Here is a 26,858-nt window from a genome sequence, read left to right on the forward strand (position 1 = left end):
ACAAGGGATAATGTGCAGTTACAGAAATTAGTTACATGCTGGTATTTTGTATATACAGTACAATGTAAAACATGAATACACACATTACATTTAATTAAATGATTAGTTTACACCTGGTATTGTTTTGGTCGATCATAAGCAGACGAGTGAGACACATTCCTGTTTACACCTGGTGTGTTAATCCGTCTCTTTTGTCCTCTTTCAACCACTTCTGACTGATTTCTCCGAGGGGAGGGTCTATGGGCGGGGAAATATATGGGCTTTTTCAGATCTTTCCATCTAGTGGATGAAGTAAGCTTGAAATAAGCTAAAATGTACATATGAACGTGAAAGGAGAAAACAGAAAAACATACGGCGAGCAGCAGCTTTCGTTTCTGAGTGTGTGTTAGAAATCAGGAATGGTGAGAGAACATTGTGTTTGGTACGTTTTTCGTCCTCAAAGCTTGGGTCTTCAGACAAAGTTTAAACCCGTCTGGCTTCCCATAATGTTTACGCATTAGGTCAGTAGGTGGAGAGTAGATTTGGTCATTTGTGGCTGTTTGAACACATTCGACCACATGAGCGTTTACTGTACGAAAGCAATCCGGGCGAATGAGTTTTCGGCTCCCTCTGGAAGTGGTGGAAAGTGGACAAGCTCAAAACGTTTTAGACCCCGTTTACTCCTGTATTTAGCGTCGTCCACTTGTGATCCGATCGACCAAAACGCATCTTAATAACAGGAGTAAACAGGGCCTAAATGTCTTAATATAATTTTGGACCGAACAACCTTGCAAATGTAACCTTACTGAAGTGTTAACGAACTTTAAAAACACATACTGTAAAGTTAGCATGAGTTGATGTGTTGTCACTGCCGAACATGACCCTGCAGTAGCTGTCTTTAAAACTTCAACAGCCGTAAGAAGAACAACATGAATTCACAATGATTCTCCATGTTTATGTTCCCATGGATCTCTCTCTCTCTCTCTCTCTCTCTCTCTCTCTCTCTTATTCTCTCTCTCGTTGGTAATAAACATGGCAGCGTTCTCTGCTCCCACGGATGCACATGACATGGCCACAAAACCATTGTGAGCCGCTCTTGTCGTTTGGACGGCGCTCTTGTTCCGGTCTGCTCATTATCATTGAAATGAAAGGCTGAATGCTGTGTTGGTGCAGTGGAGGGTGAAGAGAGAGGGGCTGGGGATATTTAGATGCTGTTCACCCGGCCTGTTCTTGGCTCACGCTCCCTTCACCGTCTCACGCCAGCGTCCATTGGCCCGTCGGCCAACAGTGGGGCTTCAGGAAGCGCTTTCATTCACGCCGCTGAGAAAAACAGGCTGTGAGGAACACGCATGGGGGAAGGAAAGGGTTGTGGGAGCAGGAGTGGATCTTAGCAACTGTTGTCTTAGGGTTAAGAGCTGATTTAATATGAGCTGCAGACTTTTACAGTGTTGACCAGAGACTACACTTACTTTAACCCTATAAAGCCCACTGTGTCCTATTTGATACGCACGTTTCTAAATGATCAGAATGTTGCTGAAAACCTGTTGCACACATTCTGCTGCTTCATGCTGTCTGTCGTCTGATTTGATACGTTTTTAGCAAGTAAAAGGCATTTTAGTTTAACTGTAAAAATTAAATGTCCACCACTTTCAGTCTTTTTGCTGTGAAATCTTTTTTTTTGTTTTTGTTTTTTGATTTTTATAAAGCAAACATAAGAATAACTTTGATGTTGTGATTTCAAGATGAACACTTGCTGGACTGAAGCAACTTATAGCTTTACTTGAAGATCAATACATCATGTTTCAAACATCCATCCGGCTTTTGAGGAACGTTCATTTGTTCATGTCTCAATCGCTGTTGTAATTGCATTGCATTATAAGTTTGGAAACTGTAGAGCTTTGATCATAAACCTGATTTATTAACACATCATCTTACTAATACATATTATTGGGAACTAATTATATTATATTATTGGGAACTTTTTATGTAAGTAATCTGTTCAATTTAAAAAAATGACAAAATCTTGTGCTTGGCGCCATATTTTTGCATAATAACTCTATGAAATTAAGAACATTTAAGTGTGCGGGCATGGAAAAGGTATGATAGTAGATAATGATAACAATAATCTCGGTTGAGCCTGACGTAAAGGTTTGCATTGGACTGGGATCTTGGCAGATGTTGGCTGGATTAAAGCTGCAGCGCTCATGTGATGAGGATTAATGGCCGGTCACCTGATCAGACCCATCAATCATCAGTCTGTGTAACGGACAGTGTTTCCTCCAGTGCTTTCCTCATTCCTGGCTTTGGTTCAGAGGTGTCCGAAGGCTCGTTCCCTCGTTCCCTCCCCCCGTCTGAAGGCATGTGAAGTATGTACTCAGACTCTTCGGGAATGTCAGGCATGTCCGGCTCACTGAAGTGTGTATTACATCATGTGTTACATCAGTTTAAGTAACTTTTTATCCTGCAGATCTGCCAAAAAATGAATGATATGATAAATGACTGATGGCTATAGGTTTTCTTCTAAGTCTTTCTTCTATATTAAGAAATATACAGTATCAACATGTGAAGTGGATCAAAACCTTTCATCAAAGTTTGACATTAATTCTGAACTAAACCTGTTCTTGTCTTAGGACAACTTTGATGAACTTTATTGATCCACTTCAAATGCTGATACTGTATTTGATAACAAGGTGCTGTTTTATGAGCCCAAGAACAGGAACAATTGAGTTGAATGAATAGTCTAAAGTCGTGTCATGGTTTCTTTGAGATATGACTGATAAAGCAGAAGCGCCGTCAGGATTTTTGTCAACCTGTAAAACAACTGTGTTAGATTATTAGACATATAATATCTAAGGGCTCCGAACCGGTTCAAGAAACGGAAACGAATGAAATTTTTACAGGAACATAAACAAAAAACGAAATAAAGTTTAATTGTTCTTAACAGAAACACTTGACGCTCACATTCTGTCGCCAATGGGTGCATATGCAAAACTATTATATTGATAAATAGTTTATAAAGTCTTGGAGCAGCGCTGACGAGAAGTTTCTGTGCACATGAATGTTGTGTGTATACGTCTCTGTATCGCATGTGTGTGCAAGAGCGGCAGAGCGTGCTTTCCATAGATAGTGAAACATCATCCCGATGAATTTAACAGGTTATTGACTGTTTTCCAGCTTGTTATCTGGTTTAATTAAATCCACCAGCTTCGTGATAGGTTGTTATGTGGTGTGGCGGCCCTATGGAGCCGGGCCTGCTTTACTAATGTTTCAGGAAGTTACAAACCAAAACATGGCGCAAAGCATCATGTGTTTACGGTTTACACGTGCGCCGTGCGAATATACTTGTTGTATTCTGCTAGTTGAGTCCTTTTCAATGATGTATGACACGAGTCTGTTTTTTACAGATCACATTTTTATGAAAAGCAGTTATTTTTTCATGCTATGAAAATCGAGCAAATTTAAAAGCACTTGTTAAAGTGATGGTCATATTCCCTATATTCACTGTAAAGCCAAACTTATGGTTAACGATTAATCGATTAAGTGATTATAAAACGGATAGTTCCAGTCCTTGATTCTGATTGGTTGAGCTTGAGCCGCGTTCGAAGCCGTTGTAAATGACTCAACAAACACACACTGTGACCGCATTACATTAGTGTTACTGTGCAACTGCCGTTTGTGATGCTTTGTTGCTGCATGTGTTGCTTAGCAACCTCTTTGAAACTACATTGCTTGGCGGAGGGATAAATGTGTTATAACGTTATATTTTTTTGTTGCTGGTGATTATTATGAATGAAATAAATATTAAAATGAATATTTTTATGGAGTAACCATTTTATAAAAGCAATAAGCCCCTTGAAGCCGTGTTTTACAGTGGCTTCAAGGGGCTTATTGCTTACATCTTTCTTTCTTTCTTTCTTTCTTTCTTTCTCTGTCTGTATATCTTCAAAATTCTAGCTTTAAACTTGGTTCACACAGAATGCATTTTTCTACTTTTCCATTGTTTTTCAATGTAAAACCGCGCTAGACGGACTCGCGTCTCGCATCTTTTGCAGCATCTCCCGCATGACACTGCGTCATAAAAAAGTGGTGCTCCCAAAATAAGTTATTTTTTTAAAAAACACGCCTCGAGACCTTGTGTTTCCCCCCCACTCCACTGCCCGCCTTCAAACTTCAAGATTATAAAACTTCTTCCAACTTTTTGACAGCATTTGTCTTGACAATTTTTTAAAAGCTAGTTCTTGATTTATTTTTGCAGTATTTTTTTGACATATTTAATTGGTATCTCTCTGTCGCGGTCTCTTCACCAACACATACTCACTCTGTCTGTTACGTAACTGTGTTAGTCTCCTGACGAACATCTCGACCCACTCAGGCACGTGTGTGTGTGTGTGTTTGTCATGTACACACACTGTGTCATCCTGCTCTTTAACACTCTCACGCATCTCATTTTCTGCACACACACGTTTTTTTTTTTTTTTTTTTTTTTTGCAGTGTGTGTGTGTTCACCCTTCACCACTCCTAATATGCGTGCACTAATTTCCGAGTATGGGTTGCCAGAAACGAGTGCTGCAGTGTGTCATGAGTCAGTACAGTACAGACATTTACAGTGTGTCTCATAAAAAGGTTGTAGGTTGTTCTGAGCTCCAGCGGCTTGATCCGCTCTCTTGAATCCTGTTGTGTAGCATTAATGTGACTGTGCGCTACAGGAGATTTCACTCACTCTCTCTATAACTGTAATGAAAACACACTCCTTACACCTTATATTTACAACTTTACTTCACCATAAACTAAAAAATCCAAATTAGCTGTAATATGAAAGAACTTTCACTTAAGATAAAACTAAGAACATTTTGTTACTCAATATTTTATTTCATTTACTTACTATAACAACTTTGAAAGACCGTTATGTTTATTGTGATGTCTTTTTAAAGCAGGCATTATCTTTTCTGTTTCGTACTAGCAAGAAAGGGGGAAAAAACACCAGAAAAAAATCATACAACCCACAATAATTAATAATAAATTAATAAAACAGCCCTGCATCAACACTCTGCTGTCAAGCCAGAATCGTTTCTTTTAATGGTTAAAGTGTTGCTTCATTCTGATCAGTGCGCTGGTGAAGCTCTGCAGTCGAGGCTCAGATGTGTTTGTGTGTGTGTAACTGCTGTACTGAGCATCTGGATCCAGATGAGATTTCAGGAGATTCAGCAGCATCTGTGACTGTGCTGAGCTGTCTGTGAGAAACTCTAGAGGACACGACGTGTGTCTGCGGGATCTGAAGCCACTGGCTGTCATCAATATAAATGCACTGTAATTGCGACTGTCCTCGTACAGCCATCACACCACCTCTGAAGCTTAACCTTAGTTCAGGCATAATTGTTTTGGCGCCTTTTCCCCTATCACATATTTTAGTAATCATCATAAATGATCATTTAAAAGGTTTTTAAAAAGAGAACAGCCTTAGGTCTGTATTTCAAAGCATTACCATGTAAGTTTAGATCTTTGCTCAAAAAGAGCAAATACACAAAATGTCTGATATGTAATATGCATTCATTTAATGCAATATTTACATTTAAAATTCATTAAATATGAGTTAGTCACTTGATGTGACTACATGCATGTGAGTGTATTTATATATATACAAGATAATTATACACAGTACACACACTTATATTATGTAAACACAAACTTTTATTTTGGATAATCGCGATTAATCGTTTCACAGCCCTAAAAACGCACATCAACGGACACAGATCAGGACAGGTGTCTGAAGTTATAACCGTATGTAAAGGGTATTTGACATTCTGTGACGAAGCAGACGAGAGCCACTGAGCGTTTGAGATCACTGCCGTAAAACGTGTTGTAAAACTTCCTGGGGCAGCAATTTTTGAGTTTGTAATGAACGCAGGATTTGACGTTTGTAGTCGCTGCTGAGAATGGAGAGGAAGGTCGCTGAATAAAGACTGGGATTTGGGTCTGTTCCTCGCACACATATGGATTCTAGAGCCGGATGCACACTGTGCGATTTTATAAAAGTCCTTTACGATTGTTGCTTGTCGGACTGTACTAACATGATCCTCGCTGTAAGTCATTTCACAGTTGCCGCGTTTCCATTACCCTTCAAATTACGAATTGCGAATTGAAAATACAATGTTTTCCTGCAATGGAAACAGTTTTTGCACATTTACAGTCACCTGACATAGATGACGGTATGTTTGGACAGAAGACGAGACAGAGTTCTTTATTAAATTCATAAAAGACAAAAGAATTACAGGAATAATGGATTCTAAACCTCAAAGAAATGCCACAGTCAAGACCTCGAAGCAGAAATGAGTGAGAAACACCCAGAGATACACCTCATACGAGCCGCTCTCAAGTATAAGGGTCTTTCCTCGCCATTAATGATTGGATAACACGCATAATAATAATTAATAATAATAATAATGTCTAGTGCGGTACGTGGCTGTGATATATATAAACCTACCAATGTCCGTTGCCATGATTTTTGGAATGACTTATCGTGAGAGGAAAAAATTACGTTTTAGTCTCATAACATCGGTTAATGGAAAAGATACGATTTTGCAATAGTTTTTTTTATCGTTATTTAGAAAAAACAAACAAAAGTTTTGCAGTTACAGTAACGCTTCTACTGTAAGATCTCAGTTGTCATTGATGTCAGACTGTACGACAGTCGAGCTATGAGCTGCATTACACGCGGATTGAAATGGTGGCGACAAAGAAATCTCTAACGTTAATTTTGGTCATGAAATTGTCTTTAAAAAAAAACAAAGACAATTTGATGGTCGTCGTAGGAGAAGTCACACTGTCAAATCTTCTGACACTGATCGCAACGGTCATTAATCGACTGTCTGTGAACACGTCAAACTAACGATCAAACACAGGAATCTTTTATAGGTTTTGCAAAATTGTTCTCAGACGGCCAAATCGTGGCCAAAATCATACAGTATGAAGTGAACCCGGCTTAAAGATGTGGATTACAGCGCACACATAAAAGTGATTACTTTGGTGATTTTTTATGCGTTTTTTATTTTATTTCATGGTGCTTCTGTCAGTCACAGCGTAGGACTATACTGAGCAAATGCCTTTTGGGTCCCATGGCAAACAAAATAAATATTACACATTAAACAATAACACCCTCATGTCATTCCTAACCCGTAAGACCTTCGTTCATCTTCGTAACACAAATCGAATTCAACAATTTCTTCTCGTCTGTGTCAGTCTGACGCAGAACTCGAAGCGCTGCACTGTATTTACAATGGAAACTGCGTAGGAGATCTGACACAGACGAGAAGAAATTGTTGAATAAAGTCTTTTTTTTTTTTCTTTTTTTTTTTGCGCACGAAAAATATTCTGGTCGCTATTTTAACGATGTCTTTACTACCTTTCTGGGCCTTGAAAGTCCAGAATGCCACGAATTTAATATTGAAAAATAACGATTCGTACACATTTGTAAGTCTAAAAGTTGTACATATGTAAATAATTTACGTTTTAGTGCTGTCAATATTGTACGTTTCAGTGTGTATGAAAACGTAAGTAAATGTATATGTGGCAGAACCACACTTTACGTAAAAATACACAAGAATACTAATGAGATCACGTGGCACTCTCAGACATCAGACAAACTGGTTGACCATTACTAAATATGTGAAAACAGAAACACAATAGGCACAGCAAGCACGTCTTTTAACTTGTCAAGTATATTCGCTTTTTAGATAGTGCTGCTTATCTGAACACAGTCTGTTTATCTTGGCACAGTGATATGAATATGGCGGCACTTTACTGGACCAATCCTGACCTTTAACCGCTACGCCACTCTGCACATCATCCTATATCATATTCACAGTGTGAAACAATTTAGGCACCATCAAACAACCAATCATAAACCGGACAGCGCTCACCTGATTAAATGTTCATTCAAATCGAGAGTCATGTGAGTTGCAGTGATGACAGTCAGTCTTGTTCATTTCTGTCTGCATCGTTTGTCATTTTATTGGCCACCTGCAATCCTTCATTTTGAATCACTTTCTAAAGATTAGAAAGTTTAATAACTGAACTTTATCAGTCCCATATCAGACACTGTTATGAGCTGGCGACTGATCTGCATGCATAAAATGCCCTACCCTTCATCATAACCTCAACAAATTTACTAATTTCATTTAATAATAGTCTGTCAATCCAGTTAGTGTTTTAATTTCTGCTGCCACTGTTCAGGCCAACAGTTACAACATATAGGACCTAATACACATCATCACATCTTAGATATAGTTATATAATAAATCGTTTTTTGCATATTTCTCAGTAATAATACAGTGCAATTCATATTTTTGGTAATATCAAGTTACAGCAGTGTGGTTGATGAAACTAGGATCTGTGTTGCAAGCACTGAAGTCACATATGTGACCCTGGACCACAAAAGCATGGGTATTTCTTTCCATTGATGTGTGGTTTGTTAGGATAGGACAATATTTGGCCAAGATACAACTATATGAAAATCTGGAATCTGAGGGTGCAAAAAAAACCGAAATATTGAGAAAATTGCCTTTAAAGTTGTCCATTTCTGTTGGCGATTGTGCTGTATCCACTCACAAAAATACATTTTTTATATATTTAATGTAGGAAACTTACAAGATATCTTCATGGAACATGATCTTTACTTAATATCCTAATAATTTTTGGCATAAAAGAAAAATCGATAATTTTTACCCATACAATGTACTGTTGGCTATTGCCACAAATATACCCGTGCGACTTATGACTGGTTTTGTGGTCCAGGGTCACACTCACATATTGCTGAAGATCTGACTCTACTTACGCAGTAAATCCTCTGGACAGACGACACTGTCGCTCTGAACATCTAGATCTTTCTGAAGAGAGTCCCAAACTAGCAGGACTTTCATCAGTCTTCATTAGTCTTCTGGTGGTGGGACGTCCTTTGACTCTTGAGTTTGAAGCATAGCTGCGAGTGAGAACGGTGAACTCATCTGAATGAGCTGAAACCAGACAGCGCTTGCTTTAAATTAGCATTTGTTTCATGTTTTGTTAAGGGAACATGACAAAAGTGCCACGTAGACTCAAAGAACCTAAAAAAACAATATGATATAGTACAAATACAGTTTGTGAGTACTGAGTGCTTACTCAATAGAGTGGTCCAGGGATGACATGTTTTTGTAGGCCAAAACCCTTAAACGAGTTAGCATTTTAGCACTACCTGAAGTCAGTGGGTTTCTTGAATGAGTTTTTGGAAATGCTTGAAATAAGGTCTGTGGTGAACAACACAAGCTCAAGATGTTTTCACATTTTATTCTACAATATAAAATACATCAGTAATATCCCCAGTGATATTTTAAAGCTTTTACTTGAAAAAGGGTGGGTGCTGACAAATCATTTCTTCATTTGTAAAAGCAGCGATTATAAGCAGCATTATAGTACAGTACATTTGCTCTGGAACAAGTAATTGGTGAATAAGACCAAAAATTGCCCCTTTGATATACCCAAAATGAATTATACCTCATGTTTAAACACTGTAAGGAAGGACTGGCCGAGATTAGCCTAGTTGTTCTCTACGTTAGATCATTGTAGTCACAGACATATTTGATGAGCGTGAACACAATGGCCAATCAGAGGCGTTTGCGATTCCGCTACTTGGTACCGAAGTCTGTACTTTTGACAACACTACTCTGCGGGTTCATGAGCGCTCAATGGCCGCTGACGGCCTGGAGCTCAATCTGCGAAAACGTCGAAACAAATTTGCACTATGTTTAGGCCTATCGTATAAGTCGCCTATTTGAGGTCTAAATAACTACGTTCTTGCCTAAAAAACTCTTCTACATACCGTGACACAACAACAGTAGGCTAGTATTTGTAAAATCATGGTTTATAGTGGTTCTCTGTGAGAAATGTGGCAAGCGGAGTGATACAAACGGTGAAACGCTTCCAGTTGCTGATACTGTGGGAATATCACACAGCTGGAAAAGGCTCTCGGATAATCAGATTCGAGAACCAGTGCGAAGCGAACTGTTGTATAAGTAAGGGATAATGTACATCCAGCCGGTTGTTATCTGAGAATAAAACCCGACAGGGTGATGAGGAGCGGAGGGGTCTTCCGCCCGCCTGAAGGGGTTTATTCTGAGATAACAACCGGCTGGATGTACATTATCCCGCTTATGTGGCAAATAGCCGTGTAATAAGTAAATAATTAGACACGAAATATTGATCTGAGTCTAAATATTTTATTAGGTCTTTAAACGCAAAGCTCCAGCGGAGAGAGCAGTGGCTAGCGCGGCAAGTTCAAACTAGACGGACGTTTGTATTTTAAACATTTTTAAATCGTACCTGTTTGTTATCCTATAATCCAACAGTGTACGAGACAATAGTCTCAAAATGGCCGCCGCTGCGTTTGAATGAAACGAGAGAGAGCGAGCCCACGATACTGGATGGCATAATTAAATAACTGTACACAAAATATTGATATTAGCTCACCAAACGCAAAACTTCCACAAAGAAAAACCGTTCCTGGGGTTCCAGTGACCCGGATGAGCCTGTGTTTCTGTTCTCAGCGGTTGTTATCCGGGAAAACACACCGCTGGATGGAGCGATTGGCCAATCAGAATCAAGTATTCCACAGAGCCGTGTAAAAAAGAATGTTATAGAATACGGTTCACGCTTGTGAAAAAACAAAACGCTGTATGAACGCAACCGTATTAAGCGGCGCTGCCATACGAACCTTTAGCATCTGCTCCAGAGTTTTGTTTTGTGTGAAACATGACAGGGATGAACATAAACGGAGCGTAATCGACGTGACCGATTTGGTTGACCCGTCGTTCCAGTCCTACTTTTTAAGTCAACACATCTACAGTATATCATTCCCTGTTAGATGTTACAGCATGTAACATGTTTTTTTTTTTTTCGTTTATGATTTATAATGTATGTGAATTCACTTTGAGACCCTTGCGCACACGTGTGATGTTATAATTAAACAGCGATGCTTTCTGTCGCTGGTTTCATTCAGAGATGTGTAGTGTGTGTGTGTGTGTCAGAGAGAGCTGTTTACAGGCTATGAGCCATCCAGTGTGTATGGCAGTAAATGCTCAATAATTCATACATAACAACATGCTTTTAGATTTTTTTTTTTTAAATGATTAAATTAGTTGTAAATTAAATAATTTTAATTATAACACAAAGAATTAATAATATATTGCTCAAGGCCTTGTTCACGCGACAACTTTCATTCTGTCCGGAGCATAACAGAGACGTTCACCTCAGAGAACAGATTTTCGGAGTTTTATAGGCCTTGTGTTTTGTGTTGTGATCTCGTTCATGCTTGTGGTCGCAGTGAACTGGGTGTGAAACTGCTGTGTGTGCACTCATGAATGACACAGAAGTGCAACGGTCAAGGTCAAGATTTTAACTTTGGAATGAATTAGAATAGAATAAATAAACATTTGTGATTAGTTTTTTGCTAAATCCTTCCACATGCCTTCAGAACACTTGTAATATACAGACCGAGTTGCATAAGATTATATATTATATACTTTCTTAAAGTTTACTTTGAGGAAGGTCACCATTCATTGTCTGCGTGAGCAGGACATGTTTTATTTCTCCTTTTCTGTTCTGAAATGAAAAGAAGGCTTTTGAACAACATTTCATTTTTTTTGTGCAGACAATCCCGTACACAGAAAAATAAGTGAATAGAAGTCATTGTTTGCTAATAATTTTGCTGTATCACTGGTTTACAGTGGTATTCATTCATTTGATGGGTTTGAAACTGCTTAGAGGTTGCTTTGAGTTTTAAATTATTGTATTATGAAGCTCGTGTAGCACAACTCGTTCATTCTTTCATCAGTAGTGCCTATTAGTCTGAGGTTATTTCCATGCTGTTGGTAAACAGGTTTGACCTCATACACTTAATTAAATTGATGTTGATTTATTTTTCATATTAATGTTTGGTTACACTTTATTTCAAAGATCCTCTTTAGACATTCTACTAACTTTAAGTAACTTTGCAACTACATGTCAACGAACTCTCATTAGAGTACTTATTGTACTAACCCTTACCATTACCTAACAAAGTTACTTGTCAGTATAATGTCTGCTGGGGAGCATCAGAATAAAGTGTTAGCGGATATTAAGCAGACAGTCTACTAATACTCTGATGACTGCTAGTTGACTTGTATTTGCAAAGTTACGTACAGTATAGCCTAGTTAGTAAAATGTCTAGTGGACTATCAAAATACATTTTTACCAGGTTTTTTTTTTTTTTTATATGGCAAAGAAGAAACAGCACTGCATTTAAAATACAAATAACATAAAAGGAAAGGGAAGGGCGAAAATAAGTACAAAGAGGTAAACAAGGGAAACATCAGTCTGCAAGAAAGAGAAGGACATAGTGTTTAAGAAATGTGTGATTCTTACTATTATTTATGAGTTTAAGAGATTTTACAGTTTGGAAATTATCAGCAAGAAAGATTTGACAACTTTTGTTCTTGTGATTGAAAACAATTTTAGTGCAAAATGAAGAAATTAGCAATAAGTTCAACAAAGTTACTGTCAGAAAAATAAATATCTTTCAGTGAATAGTTTAGATACTTTAAAAAAGGGGGCTCAATTGAATTGATATTGTCAGGTCAGGTGGTATTGTTAGATTGGATGACATAATCTGAATTTGCCATACGTTAACTTTTATTTAACTGAGCTCCGTGTGTTTGTCTTTTTATTGTGCGAATTTAGTGACAGACTGTGAAAATATGATCATAAGTTTACTGTGTTTCCCTTGCATTCTGAATCTCATTGACTTGAGCAACTGTTTGGTTGAAATGATGCTTCCTCTGATAATAATATCAAGATATATCTAAAATCTCATCCAAAGAATCAACAGTATGGAGGCATCGGCTCTAAGATGCTTTGACGAATGCTGAAAATGGTTAGATTGATCTGCGTTGGTGAGCCGAAGCTCTCCAGAACGTGTCACGAGCCTTTTAAACTCTTCAAAGAAATTATTCAGGAGTTTCTAGCCCCAATATGTCATACAGGCGGTTTCTCCGGTGCATTAGAGCGCACCAGCAGAACGTGGACAAATATAGCCTGGACACACACCCTCTTCTGCTTTGTGCCGGATACCCAGAGCTCTGGATCTGCCTAGCCACTCAAAACAGGATGAGGCGTGTAAAAGCAGAGCCGTGGCAAACTCGGAGTCATCCATAGGGCTGGGAGACGAGTGAGTGGGACGTCCCGTTTACTGCGGCCTGGAGTGAGTCACTGTCAGCAATGCAGAAAATTCATATGAATTCTGTTATGTGGGACTCGCTTCATCGACCGGGTCAATCTGCTTTCAAACACGTCAAAGGTTTTCTGTTTACAGTTGGCATGCATGAAATATCGCCAGACATATCGGCACCGGCCGATAACATGTTCATAACATAACATGTTCATTTTTAATGTTATCTTATCGCCCCAGAAAGTCAATTTTATATACTATAAAAGCCCGATAAATAAAGGATTGTTTCCTTCAGCTGAGACACTTCAGATGTTCAACATGATGGTTTTGAATTTCTTGAAATATGATTGAAATCCATTTTGAAAAGAAAAAATACAAAGTGCAACATGTGCAGCGCAAGTCTGTCATATAGGCTACGTAAAATCATAATGAGAACATTACTGTAAAAGAATGTCATTGCGTCATTTTGTGCAGATTTAAGTTGTATTAATATGTTTATTTTGTATAAATATCTGATTAATTTCATATAGGATGTTTCGATGAGTTAAATAACCTGCTCTTTAGTTTACAGGTGTTTATTGAGCTCTTCAGCGAAATCAAAGATTCAGCCTAAATTCAGTATGTTCATCATATAAAGCGATCGTGTCTCTTCAGAAAATTTGGACTAAACCGCTCAATACATATAGATTACTTTTACGATCTCTTTATGAACTTGTTGAAGCATCAAAGTGGTAGTTGCGTAGCTGTCAGTGGAGGGACAGAAAGCTCTCAGATTTCATCAAAAAGATCTTCATGTGTGTTCGAAGATGAACGAAAGTCTTACAGGTTTGGAATGACATGAGGGTGAGAAATTAATTTTTTGGTGAACTAACCCTTTAAAGTGTAATATACCTGCCAGTTGTTCTTCTGTTATCTGTAATGTAATAAAATGTAATTTCATTTTAATACTAACTTTTAATTTGACTTTTTTAATGCAAACAGAACAATATGAAGCCTGCATGCTGTTTACTGTATTATTTACTTATAATCATTAATAGCATTCAAAAATGAACTAATTTCATTTATTTAATATAATTATTTTTAAATAGTTAAATTTAAAAACTAAATAATTACAAAAGTTTTTGCCATGTACCAAAATTGTTGCGATTTGAACTGAAATGTGACTAGTATTGGGACCGACTGCTGAAATGTTGGTACCGTGACGAGTGACAACCCTAGTTCAGGGTGAATGTCAGTCAGAGACGAGCAGGAAGGGCTGTGGTTTCCTTTCGCCCATGGAAAGAGACAACACGCCTAAATCATGCTTAAGATCCATGTGAGGTCTCTCTCTCTCTCTCTCTCTCTCTGTCTGTAATTCTCTTATTTCCTTCACTGTAACAGGTCACTAGAGATAACACTGTAACTAAAGCTTTTGAGTGAGATTATTATCTGATCAAGTAGCTGGTCATTTTTTTTTAACAACAACAATAGAAGCCTTCATGAATACAGACGTGTAATAACTGTGTTCACCATCATGAAGCTGATTCCTGCAGACTGCCACTTACTCTACTACTGAACATCAGTGTCTGTCTTGTACTGTTATGTTCTTCTGCAGATCTAAGGTGTGTGTGTGTGTGTGGATAGGCCTGGGTGTCATGTTAAACCTTTGCTGATGGTGGCGCTGTAAAGTGGGCTTCAGCGCTCCATGTGGCGTACCGTGGGGTCCTGACCCACATACTGTACTACTGCTGCTTTTGGGTCAGATCTCGCTCGCTCTGTCTCTGAGGCGAAAGCAGAAATGTTGCTGCATAGTTAGTCAAGAACATGCTTAACATATTGGACATTTGTTTCTCTATGGCGGATGTAAACTCAGTCCATATGGAGCATTGCTGAATTATTCAAAGAATCTGCACGTGTGAATGCAGTTCCCAATCTAAAAGTCGGATCATCGTTTTCACGTCCGAGTACTCGAGTATTCTTCCTGCTTGGTCAGCTCAAACCTTCTGGATCCCCCCATGACGTTCTTCCCCCACGTTTTTTTAAACACGTTTTTGAGGTGATTGGACCTACAGTTCAAAAGAGTATGAACAGCTGCCTTGAAACGGCTACGGGACCAGAGGACATGACCATTGTCCATCCACTTCTCACAAAGCCAAATTTAGACCTGGCAGTTCTGACATATTGTAGTCCAGTCTCAAATCTTTCTTTGATATCTACAATTTTAGAGAAAATAGTGTTTAGCCAACTACAGAGCGTTCTGAATAAAAACACGATTTTTGAAGTTCCAATCAGGTTTTAGGAAAAAGCACTCCTCAAGTTTTAAACGATACTGTACTGACTTGACTCTGGCAAGTCTGCTGTGTTCTCTGCGTTTGACACGGTTGACCTGGTTCTGATCTCTCGTTTGGAGCACTGGGTGGGCATTCGGGGAAATGCTCTTAAATGGCTTCAATCCTATTTTAATAGTGGAAGGTTCTCTGTTAGTATTGGTTAGTTTACTTCAGATGCAGCTGCTCTTATGTGTGCGGTCCCTTCAGCTTCTGTTCTTGCTCCGATTTTATTCTCCTTATATGCTTCCTCTGGGGTCGATTTTTAAGAAACACAGCGTCTCATTTCACTGTTACGCTGACGATACCCAAATCTATTTGCCCCTGGGATCAAATATCATGGGTTTTGATACTCTGTTGGCTTGTCTAGCGGATGTAAAGGCCTGGATGTCCCTTCTTCAATCTTCTTCAACCCAATGAAGGCAAAACTGAGACTAGTTTTTGAATCTTCAGAAGCTGCTATCTCTCCTTGCTTAAATTTTGGCCATTTGTCTCTGTGTGTGAAACCACTAGTGAAGAATTTGGGTGTGTTTTTCGATAGTGGTCTCAAATTTGACAAACAGATTACCGGTAGTAATGCAGTTTTTTTCATCTCAGAGTCCTAGCTAAAGTAAAGTCATGTCTTTCTTTTAAGGACTTTGAAAGGGTGATTCATGCTTTTATTTCAACAAGGCTTGACTAATGTAATTCCCTTTATATGGGTATTAACCAAGCATCTCTTAACCGTCTGCAATACAGCTGCTATAGGCACCTTACCGGTGTGTGTAAACGAGAGCACATCCCTCCTGTTCTGAAATCTCTGCATTGGCTCCCAATTCGTTACAGAATTGATTTTAAAGTCGCTGGTTTTTGAAGAGCTCCCGTATATATTTCCGATTTATTATCTGTTCACAATCCTGGAAGGTCTCTTAGGTCATCCGACCAGAGACTGTTAAATGTTCCTCGGGCGCGAGACTGAAATCGAGAGGAGATCGAGCGCTTGCCGTTGCTGCACCGAAACCTTAGAACAGCCTGGACACTGCAGGAGTTTAAAGCAAAACTCAAAACCTATCTTTTTTCTTCTGCTTTCGATTGTGATTTGTGCTGTGTCTGGTCTGTTCTGTAATGTTATGTTGTACATGGTGTTAAATGTTGACCATATTTGATATAGTGTATAGAACCGTGGTCAATAATTGTTGTTTTTAGTGGTGCTACTGTATAAATAAAGCTGAGTTAAGTTGAGTTGAGAGTACTCGTGCCCATCCCTACTTAATTGTAATCTTTACTAGTACTGACTCTTAATATACTGGCTGCTTAATTCCACTCATTACTAGTAGTGACTGCTGAACTCCACTTTATCTCATCTAGTACTGACTGCCGATTTCTTCTCTTTACTAGTAGTGACTGCTGAACGTCACTCCATATTTTCTAGGTCTGACTGCTGAAATCTGACCTTTACTAGAAATTAGGCTACTGCTAGTAATTGTGACTGATAGTAATTGACTTCACTCAGTTCATTCCCTGTGTAGAGCAACAATTCTGCAGTGTGAAATGTGATGTGCATCTGAAGCTGCACTGGATATGTTGACAGCAGGAGTGGAGCGGAGATGTCAGGCTCATATCTTTCTCTGTTTTGCAGGAAAACCTCACAGCATCGAGAGCTCGGAGCGCATCCAGCTCTCCGGGACGTATAACGTACGGAAAGGAAAGCTGCAGCTACCGGTGAACCGCTGGAGTCGACGGCAGGTGATTTTATGTGGCACCTGTCTCATGGTCTCCTCGGTGAAGGCCAGCCATACGGGCAAGATGCACATCCTGCCACTGATCGGAGGAAAGGTACTGAACCCAGGCTTATCTCATATGCTCATTAGGCAGAATGTGTGTTCCAAACCAATGATCCTACAGCCACCCCTCCTGAAGTGCACTGGACAAGAGTAGTCAAAAAAAAAAAATTATATTCTTCAGACATTATGCATGACTTAAAATGATTGATCAGAACTGAATGTTCACATAGACCATGGTGTAAGTCAATGTAAATGTTTTATGTAGGAACTTGTACAGTATAAATATAATTAAAATAAACAAGGGATGTTTAAGGTGACTTCAATATTCACAGAGTTCATTCACACTTTATATTGCCTGTGTGTGTTGAACCCCAGGCTATATTTATAAAGCATCTTTCCCAAGATCCTAGTTACTTTAACAACGAGCAACAAGAGTTCAGTGAGAGGACAGACATAGTGGACATTGGTTAGTGAGTTGTAAAGTTTTATGGTGGTTTTGAGAGTTGATGAAGTGCTAAACAAACAGAGGTGCGTTTAAAGTCTCGTACTCTGTCTGTGTTCATTTATGTTCTAGACCGCTAGACTAAATATCGAGTGCTGTCTGCCACATCAAGCATCACTGCTGCTGTTGCTCATAGTTTGAGTTCTTGATGTAGACAGACCTCTGACACTAATGAAGATGATGTGTTTTCACCCCACTGCATGGGGAGCGTGTCTTGTTCATGTGTGAGTCTGAGTGTGTTTCTGTTGTGTTCAGGTGGAAGAGGTGAAGAAACACAGTCACTGTTTGGCCTTCAGCTCAGCGGGACCTCAGAGTCAGACCTACTATATCAGCTTCGACAGCTTCACTGAACACCTGCGCTGGCACCGACAGGCTGCTAAGGTGTGTGTGTGTGTGTGTGTGTGTGTGTGTGACCGCCTCTCTCCTTCCACCTTGTAGAAATAATACGACCTGACACACTAGAGCTGATCCAAACTCTAGTGAGCTGCCTTACTTGCCAATATTTTTATATAGACCATGATCCTGAATCTTTCTATCATTGGTAAATGTCCAAAAACCATGGAACTAATGTGGTACCTTTCGTTGCTTTTTCCCCAAATCAGTGACTTCAGGGCTTTGGGTTTGAATGCTTTCGGTCTGTGAAAAAATTCAAACAACAAAAATGTGTAATAAGTTTGAAATATAATATAATATAACTAGGTTTGTTGAGTGTCACGTTTGACTGCATGTTAGAAATATGGCTTAGTCAAAAGAATTGTCCAAAAAGTTAAAAGAAGGTATGATTGCCCTTCACAAACAAGGACCAGGATACAAAAAGAAGGCTCTAAATGTTCCTGGAGACACAGTTGGAAGCATAGTTTGCGAGTTCAAAGTTAAGGAACAGTGGTTACTCTACCTGGACGGGGCAGAAAAAGGAAGCTATCAACAGCTGCAACCAGAAAAAGGTTTCAGCTTGCACAGTAAAGCACATACTAAATGCATGCGGTGTCCATGTCACAACTCCACGACGAACACCACTACTGACCCAAAAGCACAAGAAAAGTTGGCTCCAATTTGCTCAAAATCATATAAATAAAGCCACAGAACTTTTCGGCCCTATGGATCAGCGGTATGTCTGGAGGAAGAAGAATGAAGCATTAGCTGTAAAGAACTCTGTCTCTCAGTTCAGCATGGCGGATCTGTGATGCTCTGCGGCTGCTTTGCATCCTCGGCACTGGAAACCTGCAGCGTGTGGAAGGCAAGATGGATTCATTTTTGTATATCAGGAAATCCTATGAGAAAACGTCATGCCGTCAGTGAGGAAGCTGAAGCTTGGGCTGTCATTGGACCTTCCAACAGGACAATGCAAGCATACCTCAAATTCCACCAAGGCTTGATTGCAGAAGTAGTCCTGGAAGATTCCACAGTGGCATCACAGTCACCTGACTTGAACCCCATAGAAAGTCTCTGATGGATTTTGAAGAAGGCGGTTGAGGCACGCAAACCCAAGAACATTACTGAACTGGAGGTCATTGCTCATGAGGATTGGGCTCAGATTCATCAGAAATGCTGCCAGAAGCTGGTGTCTGGTTATACATCTCATTTACAGCAGGTCATAACAGCAAAAGGCTGTTCTACTAAGTACTAAAAATGCTTGCCATGAAGGGGTTGAATAATTGAGACTGCAGAAGTCATTAAAAGTTGCATTTTCAGTTGAATTTGGTGAAACCTCTTGAAACATCTGTTGTGTTGAGCTATTTCAATTACTTTTGTTTGATTTTGTTCATTGCAAACATCTGAAAGTCTGTACATTTTGCCAATAAATCTGATTTGCAATGGGGGTTGAATCATTTCGATTACAACTGTGTGTGTATATATGTATATATATATATATATATATATATATATATATATATATATATATATATATATATATATATATATATATATAATGCACTTTATTTATTTACATGTGTGTAGGTTGTGTGTGTTTCAGAGTGGCTCCGTTCACAGTAAATGCTGCTTCACATGAACATGATCTTTTTATTATTTACATGTGTGGAGTTTGAGTTGCTTATAACGGTCATCTGGGAACGCAATGTACACCATTTTATCAGATTTGTCACGTAAAACATTTCAAAATAGAAGTTTAAACTCTCGCTCTGAGTTAAAGAAGTGGCCAAATATTGAAGATTAAATGAACATTTGAGTTAAATGTTGTTTGGCCAATAATATTAAATATTAAAGGATTTAATCATGTTGTATGATTAACAACAACAACCACAAGGCCGTTGACACCTTCCGCAGGCATTTGTCATAATACATAATGTACATAAGATGATAGTTGATATTATATATTTGGTGTTTCTGTTAAAAATCCTGGAGGGACTGAGCAATAATCCATTACTGTAATGGGCTGCGTTCTGTTAACAGTGTGAACGGGGAATGTAGTGAGACCCGAACACAACTGAAGCAAAGCACAGAATGAATCAAGAGAATCTTGTGATCCGTACTCAACTTCCAGATCACTCTGTGTGTACTTGAAGACTGAACGATTGAAATGTCAGGGCTCATTTACTCACATAGACTACATTAAGCTTGGCAACACAACCGTTAACACAAGCGTTATCACCATACATGTCTGAATCACACCTGGACTTGGGGATGTTTGTTAAACATTTATGATGTGACTCGGTTCTCACAGTATGGTGAACTTTGCCCAGTCAAATTTTTTCTTGCCGTTAACATTTATCTACCGATGTGCATTCATTTCAGCCCTGAACATACTGTAAAGGGCTCTTGAGAAATAAACTGGTTGGATCTGGCAGAAGTGCACTCGTTCCCCTGCTGTAAATCAGCGTGTGTTTTTCTGCTCGTGGACTTCAGACCTCTGTGCTTCTGCAGCACGTTTACACACACCTTCTCACCTCTTTACATAGTTGAAACGCAGATACTCTGGAGCTCCTCATTGTTCTGATCTAAGCTATATTTGCCCTGAAAATGACACCTCATCATTCCATCACAGAAAGAGTGTGAAAAGCCCTAGTTGGGAGTCCTACTTTAGCATACTTTACTACGAACGAACCATCCTAAACAAACGCAAGTAGGGCAAGCCTGGCCAGCCTATTTTACTGTGCCGTTCCCAGAGACAACCTTGTGCCGTGAGAGCCGTCCTGCCCACCGGGACCCTCAGATTAGAAAAACCTCACAAGAGGTTTCAGGCTGCTGTGTTAATGTGATCGTGTCATGTTATGAGCGACGTGTGCTGTGTTATTAATGAAGGCTGGTTCACTAAGTCATGATAGTTTGTTGTTGAGGAGAGTGTGCTGCTACTTTACTAAGTGACCATGTTCACCTGCTGGACCAGAAAACCAGTGTTATTTCAGTATCAGCGAGATGTTATACACTGCCCGGCCAAAAATAAAAAAGTTGCTGTTTTGATTTAAATATGCAAATGTCTATGACTGGATCATTATTGCTGTGATTATTATATTTCTAGCATGTTATACATTTGTCAACAGTTCTTCTAACCTAATTGATGGAGTGTGTAGCTTTTCATTTCTTAAATTACCATTTAGGAAAACACATCATGGCCATATTCCAGGATGACTGTGTCCAGATTCGTCAGGCTCAAACTGTGCAAGAATGGTTGTGAGGAGCTTGAAGAATAATTTTCACACATGAATCTGCTCCTCTGAGTCCAGATCTTAAATTCACTGAAAGTCTTTGGGATGTTCTGGAGGAGACTTTAGAGCGCTGGACTCTTGCACTGACAACACAAGATCTGGACCAAATATTGAGCAACAAAAAAAAAAATGTATTAACTAGTTTTGGTTAACTATAATAACCCTGCAGAAAACGCCCACAGATGCACAATTCCTTGTTGATCTTGCTGTGACCCCATACCTCGATGAATGACCTGTCTGTCTGTCTGCCCGTCCGTCAGATGGTGTCTCAGAGGATCAGTTCGGTGGATCTGTCTTGCTGTAGTCTAGAGAACCTGCCGCCCAACCTGCTGTACAGTCAAGACCTGACGCATCTCAACCTCAAACACAACTTTCTGCCGGCTGACCAGACGCTGCTGCAGCTCCAGAGGTCAGTGTGTGTTTCACAGATCAGCTTTCCCCCGCCTCAAATTGTTCACATTTTAATTTGATTACATTTTTAAAGATTAATTAATCTAAAGTTTGGTGAATTCCAGCATTTTTAATAATACATCAGAAAACAGAACATTTCTAAAAACCATACATTTCATAGACCTTTATTATTTGTATTAATTCAATCGATTGGACATTTTTTGGATTATTAAAATTAAAAAAGTTAAACCATTACAGTAGAATCCAGAACCATTTAAAATCCGGAAAACACGCAATTTGGGAAATTAAACTAAATTCATTGTGCCTAGGTGTTTGGACAATGTCAACATTGACATTTTATTGCAGACATTTAGACATTTTAGAAATACACTGCAATTTATATAAAATGAAAAGTTCAAAGTTAAAATAAATTGTTTAAAGTGAATGAAATTAATAGTCGAGGATAATAATCAAATGACTTACCGCCCCACTCAGTAGAATCTACTGTCATCTACTGTTGGAAATGGGAAATGCATCCCGTCTGACCAGAAGCGGAGATAAAACGTATAACTTGTGTTGCCAAATCATTTAAAATTAAACAGTGTTTAACTGTACGGTTGTAGCCAGTATTTAGTAAATGATGAGATTCTGTATGATTAGGCCAGGACGATATTTAGTCACTTTAGGATTTACGCACTTTCTTAGAACTGTCAGTATCAGTATATCTATCGACAGCTTTGTCAAATGAGAACATGAACATTTAGTTTTGATTTATTTATTTTTTTGTGTGAATTTTATGTAATACTGATGTAATGAGGTTCATGCTTCATGCTAAAACTATTAAGGACACGATGTGGATGTTTGGATTTAACGAAGTAAGCTAAAATGTCATGGTTCCTCTATAAGACGGACACTATGTGAGGTTAATAGTTGCCAAATTTCCTCTCTTCTCCTGCAGATTTTCCCGTTTGCGGAGTCTCAATCTCTCTAATAACCAGCTGGGAAGTTTCCCGCTGCACATCTGCTCCATTAGCACGCTGACGGAGGTCAACCTCAGCTGCAACCAACTGACCTCCATCCATCCTGACGTGGGCAAAATGACCAAGTGAGTGTGTCCGCCGCAGATGTGTTTGAAGGTGAAGCGTGTCGTTTCTGCGGAACTACAAAAATAGCGCACATTCAAACGTCCTTGCAAACGCCCCTTTCGCGAGTTGCACTTCCCCAAACACAAACATCACAACACAACTCAAACGGGTGCTTGTGAAGGAGCAAACGCAAGCATCATAGAAACTGAATGGGTGGATGATGATGCTGTATGGTATCGAAGCGTCCATCGTAGCATCACAACACCCTGTTCGCTTTGACATGTTCTCTCAAGGCCTAAACTTTGGCTTGCGCTTCTGTAACCCTTTTTTCCCCCATGTAACGCGTTAGTCACACTTTTCTGGTCTTATTGTGACTGTTTCATCAGTGTAGTTTAGTCTAAACAAAATGTCAAATGTTACATATTATATGTAATAACTTGCTACTTTCCTTGTATTACTGTTATGAACAATATTAACCAATAATATTAAGTCTAAGGATCGCAGTCCAGTGAAAATACATTATTTTACATGGACTGTTTTACTTACCAAGGACTTACTTTGCACGAGTGCCCACAACTTGATCACCTGGAATCCGCAATGGAGCTGATTTATAGTTTTTTTCCTTATGAATTTGTTTTATGCATAATGTCATATGGCCATAATGTATTCTTGGGCTGTTAAAATATTAAATATAAACAAATTATGAATCATTATGAATTAATTTATTTATATAAAATATAATTAAAAAAAACCCTAAAATTATAATACAGTGGAAAAAAAATACAGTCAGCTTACAAGTATTGAACGTGATTAAATGTCAAAATAACTCCATTATCATACAGTAGAGTTGTGTGGGGTGGGGCTAAATTAAGTTGGCCTGCTGTGACGTCACAATCATGGTGCATTGTGATCTATGGATCGGCCTGAAGTGTACATGTTGAGTAGACTCGTTCCCTCGGCCAAAATTGAGGGGTCGATGATCTGTCCAAATAAGCTTCCCTCCTTCACAAAGTTGAACAGTAAGGATTCCCCCGAGGGAAAGTGCTTAGGGAAGTGTGTGTGTCAATCTAAAAGTGGAGTTAAACGCAGCCAAACTTACAGTAGATATGTGATGTGGAGTCAGGCAGTCATGAGGCAGTCATGTGACACTCACTGCACTACTGCCACCTGCTGGACACACTCGTGCTCATCCAGCCTCTCAAGTGTCGAGTTTCCAGAAATTTACTGTAGTAACAATAAACGATGGCCTCCTTGCAGAAAAGCCTCCTTGCTTTGCATAGTAATACCCAGCCAACAGGAAACGTTAGCCCACGTTCTCTCAAAGCTATGAACAAACGCTCCTCCAGTAACATTCATAGAATGTACGTTACATTGGGTTATCTGGTTATTAATAGTGCTCTCAAAATGTTAGCACTAAAACGTATGCATCGTGTTGTCCTGAAGCGCTTTAGTTGTATAATATGTTTATTTTATAATAATAATATGTTTATTTTTTATAGCGCCTTTCAAGAACCCAAGGTCGCTTCACAAAATAATACAAATAGTAGACAGACAAAAGAAACAAGCAATCAGCTTATTAGGCTATATCAAGCAAACAAACAGAAAAGCAGATGGAAACAAGCAAATATGTATGTATGTATGTTCATCTAACATTGTTTAAATGTTACTACTTGATTCAGAAGGTTCAGAAAACATTCAGATCTCATAATGTATGCAAAATGAAAACATGGAATGTTTCCTTAACATTCTCTTAACCAAGAAAACTAAATGTTTTTAAAACATTCATAACGCGAATGTTAGCAAAGCGTTCTTCGAACTTATTTTTGTGTGCTGTGTAGTTGCTGTTGTTGTTGAGCTCATGTCCGCCTCTGTGTCAGTCTGCAGACGTTTGTCCTGGACGGGAACCTGCTGTGCGCTCTCCCCGTGGAGCTGGGCTTTCTGCAGAGGCTGGCCTACCTGGGCCTGTCCTTCAATGAGTTCACGCAGGTGCCGTCGGTGCTGGAGCGGCTGCCCGCCGTCGAGAGACTCTGCATGGCTGGAAATAAAGTGCCGGTGCTGACGCTACAGGCCTTCCGTCTGCTGACGCTCAAGCACGTCGACCTCCGGTGAGCACAAGCACATCACACAGACTACACACTAGCTGTGATAGTAGCCTACACCTCACACTGAACCGTGGGGAAATCACTGCCTCAACTCTATTCAGTTATTTAATGTATTAGTTGAATTTAATGTGTAATAATTCAAATGTTCCTTCAAGTTTTGGAGTTCGTTTTTTGGCCAATACTCGTCTGGTATCTCACGTGGCTGTGAAATCTACAGTGAATTGAAATCATATTACGTTTGATTTAGACATTCAAACACTTGTTACTTTTCCTACTTTACTCTGTGAGAATGCATCAGAGATACAGTATATTGGTAACACAACTGTAATTTGTGAACATTATCTAACAATGAACAATAATTCTTCAGCATTTAATATTCTTAGTTTATGTTCATTTCAACATTTAGGCTACTAATACAGTTTTAAAATCAAAAGTTGTGTCTGGTAACATTAGTTAGAGGGACAGTTCACCCCAAAAATGAAAATGTTGTCATCAGTTACTCAACCTCAAACCTGTGTGAGTTTCCTTGTTCTGTTGAACACAAAAGAAGATGTTTGGAAGAATGTTGGTAACCAGACAGTTGATGGAAGCCATTGACTCACATAGGGTTTTTTCACCCTACTATGGAAGTCCATGGGTGCCGTCAACTGTCTGGTTACCAACATTCTTCCAAACATCTTCTTTTGTGTTTAACAGAACAAGGAAACTCATACAGGTTTGGATCAACTTGAGGGAGAGAACATTTTAATTTTTTGGGTGAACTATCCCTTTGATGCTCTTTGAATTAACATGAAAAAACAAGTGGAAACTGTGTTGTAATCTCTAATCTCACAAGCTTGAATACTTTTACCCAGATTTTTTGCCCTGATATGCAGCCTGGACGAGTCAATGCTAGTCAGAATCAGTCTGCATATATTCGGCAGTCAGAGTCGACAGATTTTACAGAAAATCACGTAGTGTATGATGAGCACAGAGACTCTATTTTTAGGTTCAGACTGTGATTCCATTCAGACGGATGAAATCAAACATGTTTGATATTTTGAGCCCATTTTAGAACACGTTGTTTTCATTTTTCATTGGTCTCCTGGCAACGAGGCCCATTTTTCCGCGTGAGCTTGCTTTGAACGTCTACTAATGTGTGATTCTCAGTCTAAATAGTGTGTGATGCCCAGTTGTAAATGCATTAACAAAAATCATTAATGCTGAAAAAAATCATTGCTCATTTTTACTTCATGTTAGCTAATGGATTATCTAATGTTAACCATGTAAAGCCTGACATATGAAATAATAGTCAGAAAAATCTATTTTTTAAAGTAACAGTTTATTGAACCTTTAGACAAAATATAAAATAGCAAACAAAAAGGTTTGCATTAGGAGCTTTTGTTGAGGATAATATTTGCTACACCGGGCTCTTATGGCTCATATAGTATGATATAGCCTAGTGAGAATATGGAGCTCATACTTGAGGAGGAAAAAAACAGCTCAATTATATTTAGAGCAAGAATATGCTATTTGAATGAATGAATCAACACTATAACAGACAGCCGTCTTTACTCTATATCTGCCAATAATATGTCTTAAGAAGATGATATTTAATGCTTGGTTTTATGATCAAAGCTCTGTAGTTTTACAACATATAATGCAATACAATGATGAATGAGAGATGAACAAATAAACCTTTCTCAGAAGGCTGATGGAACAAATCTGAACTCACATTTTAACATGATTTGTTTGAAATTATGTAATCAAGTAAAGCTAAAATATTACTAACAATATAAAAGTTCTTACATTCACTTTATAAAAATCATTAAAGGTTTTACAGCAAAAAGAACCAC

At 38.8% G+C, this 26,858-nt stretch overlaps 1 protein-coding gene across 1 annotated transcript in view; it reads left to right on the forward strand.

The window, feature by feature from the left end:
* phlpp1 (PH domain and leucine rich repeat protein phosphatase 1) overlaps positions 1-26,858 on the forward strand; it is a 48,116-nt gene that overhangs the window by 2,418 nt on the left and 18,840 nt on the right. The window contains exons 2-6 of the mRNA XM_084118826.1: positions 17,135-17,331; positions 18,037-18,162; positions 21,707-21,855; positions 22,795-22,941; positions 24,799-25,026. Of these exons, the coding sequence (XP_083974952.1) occupies positions 17,135-17,331; positions 18,037-18,162; positions 21,707-21,855; positions 22,795-22,941; positions 24,799-25,026 (847 nt within the window). The remainder of the gene's footprint in view (positions 1-17,134; positions 17,332-18,036; positions 18,163-21,706; positions 21,856-22,794; positions 22,942-24,798; positions 25,027-26,858) is intronic.

Source organism: Abramis brama (genome assembly GCF_963993115.1).
Source record: "Abramis brama genome assembly, chromosome: 7".
NCBI lineage: Eukaryota > Metazoa > Chordata > Actinopteri > Cypriniformes > Leuciscidae > Abramis > Abramis brama.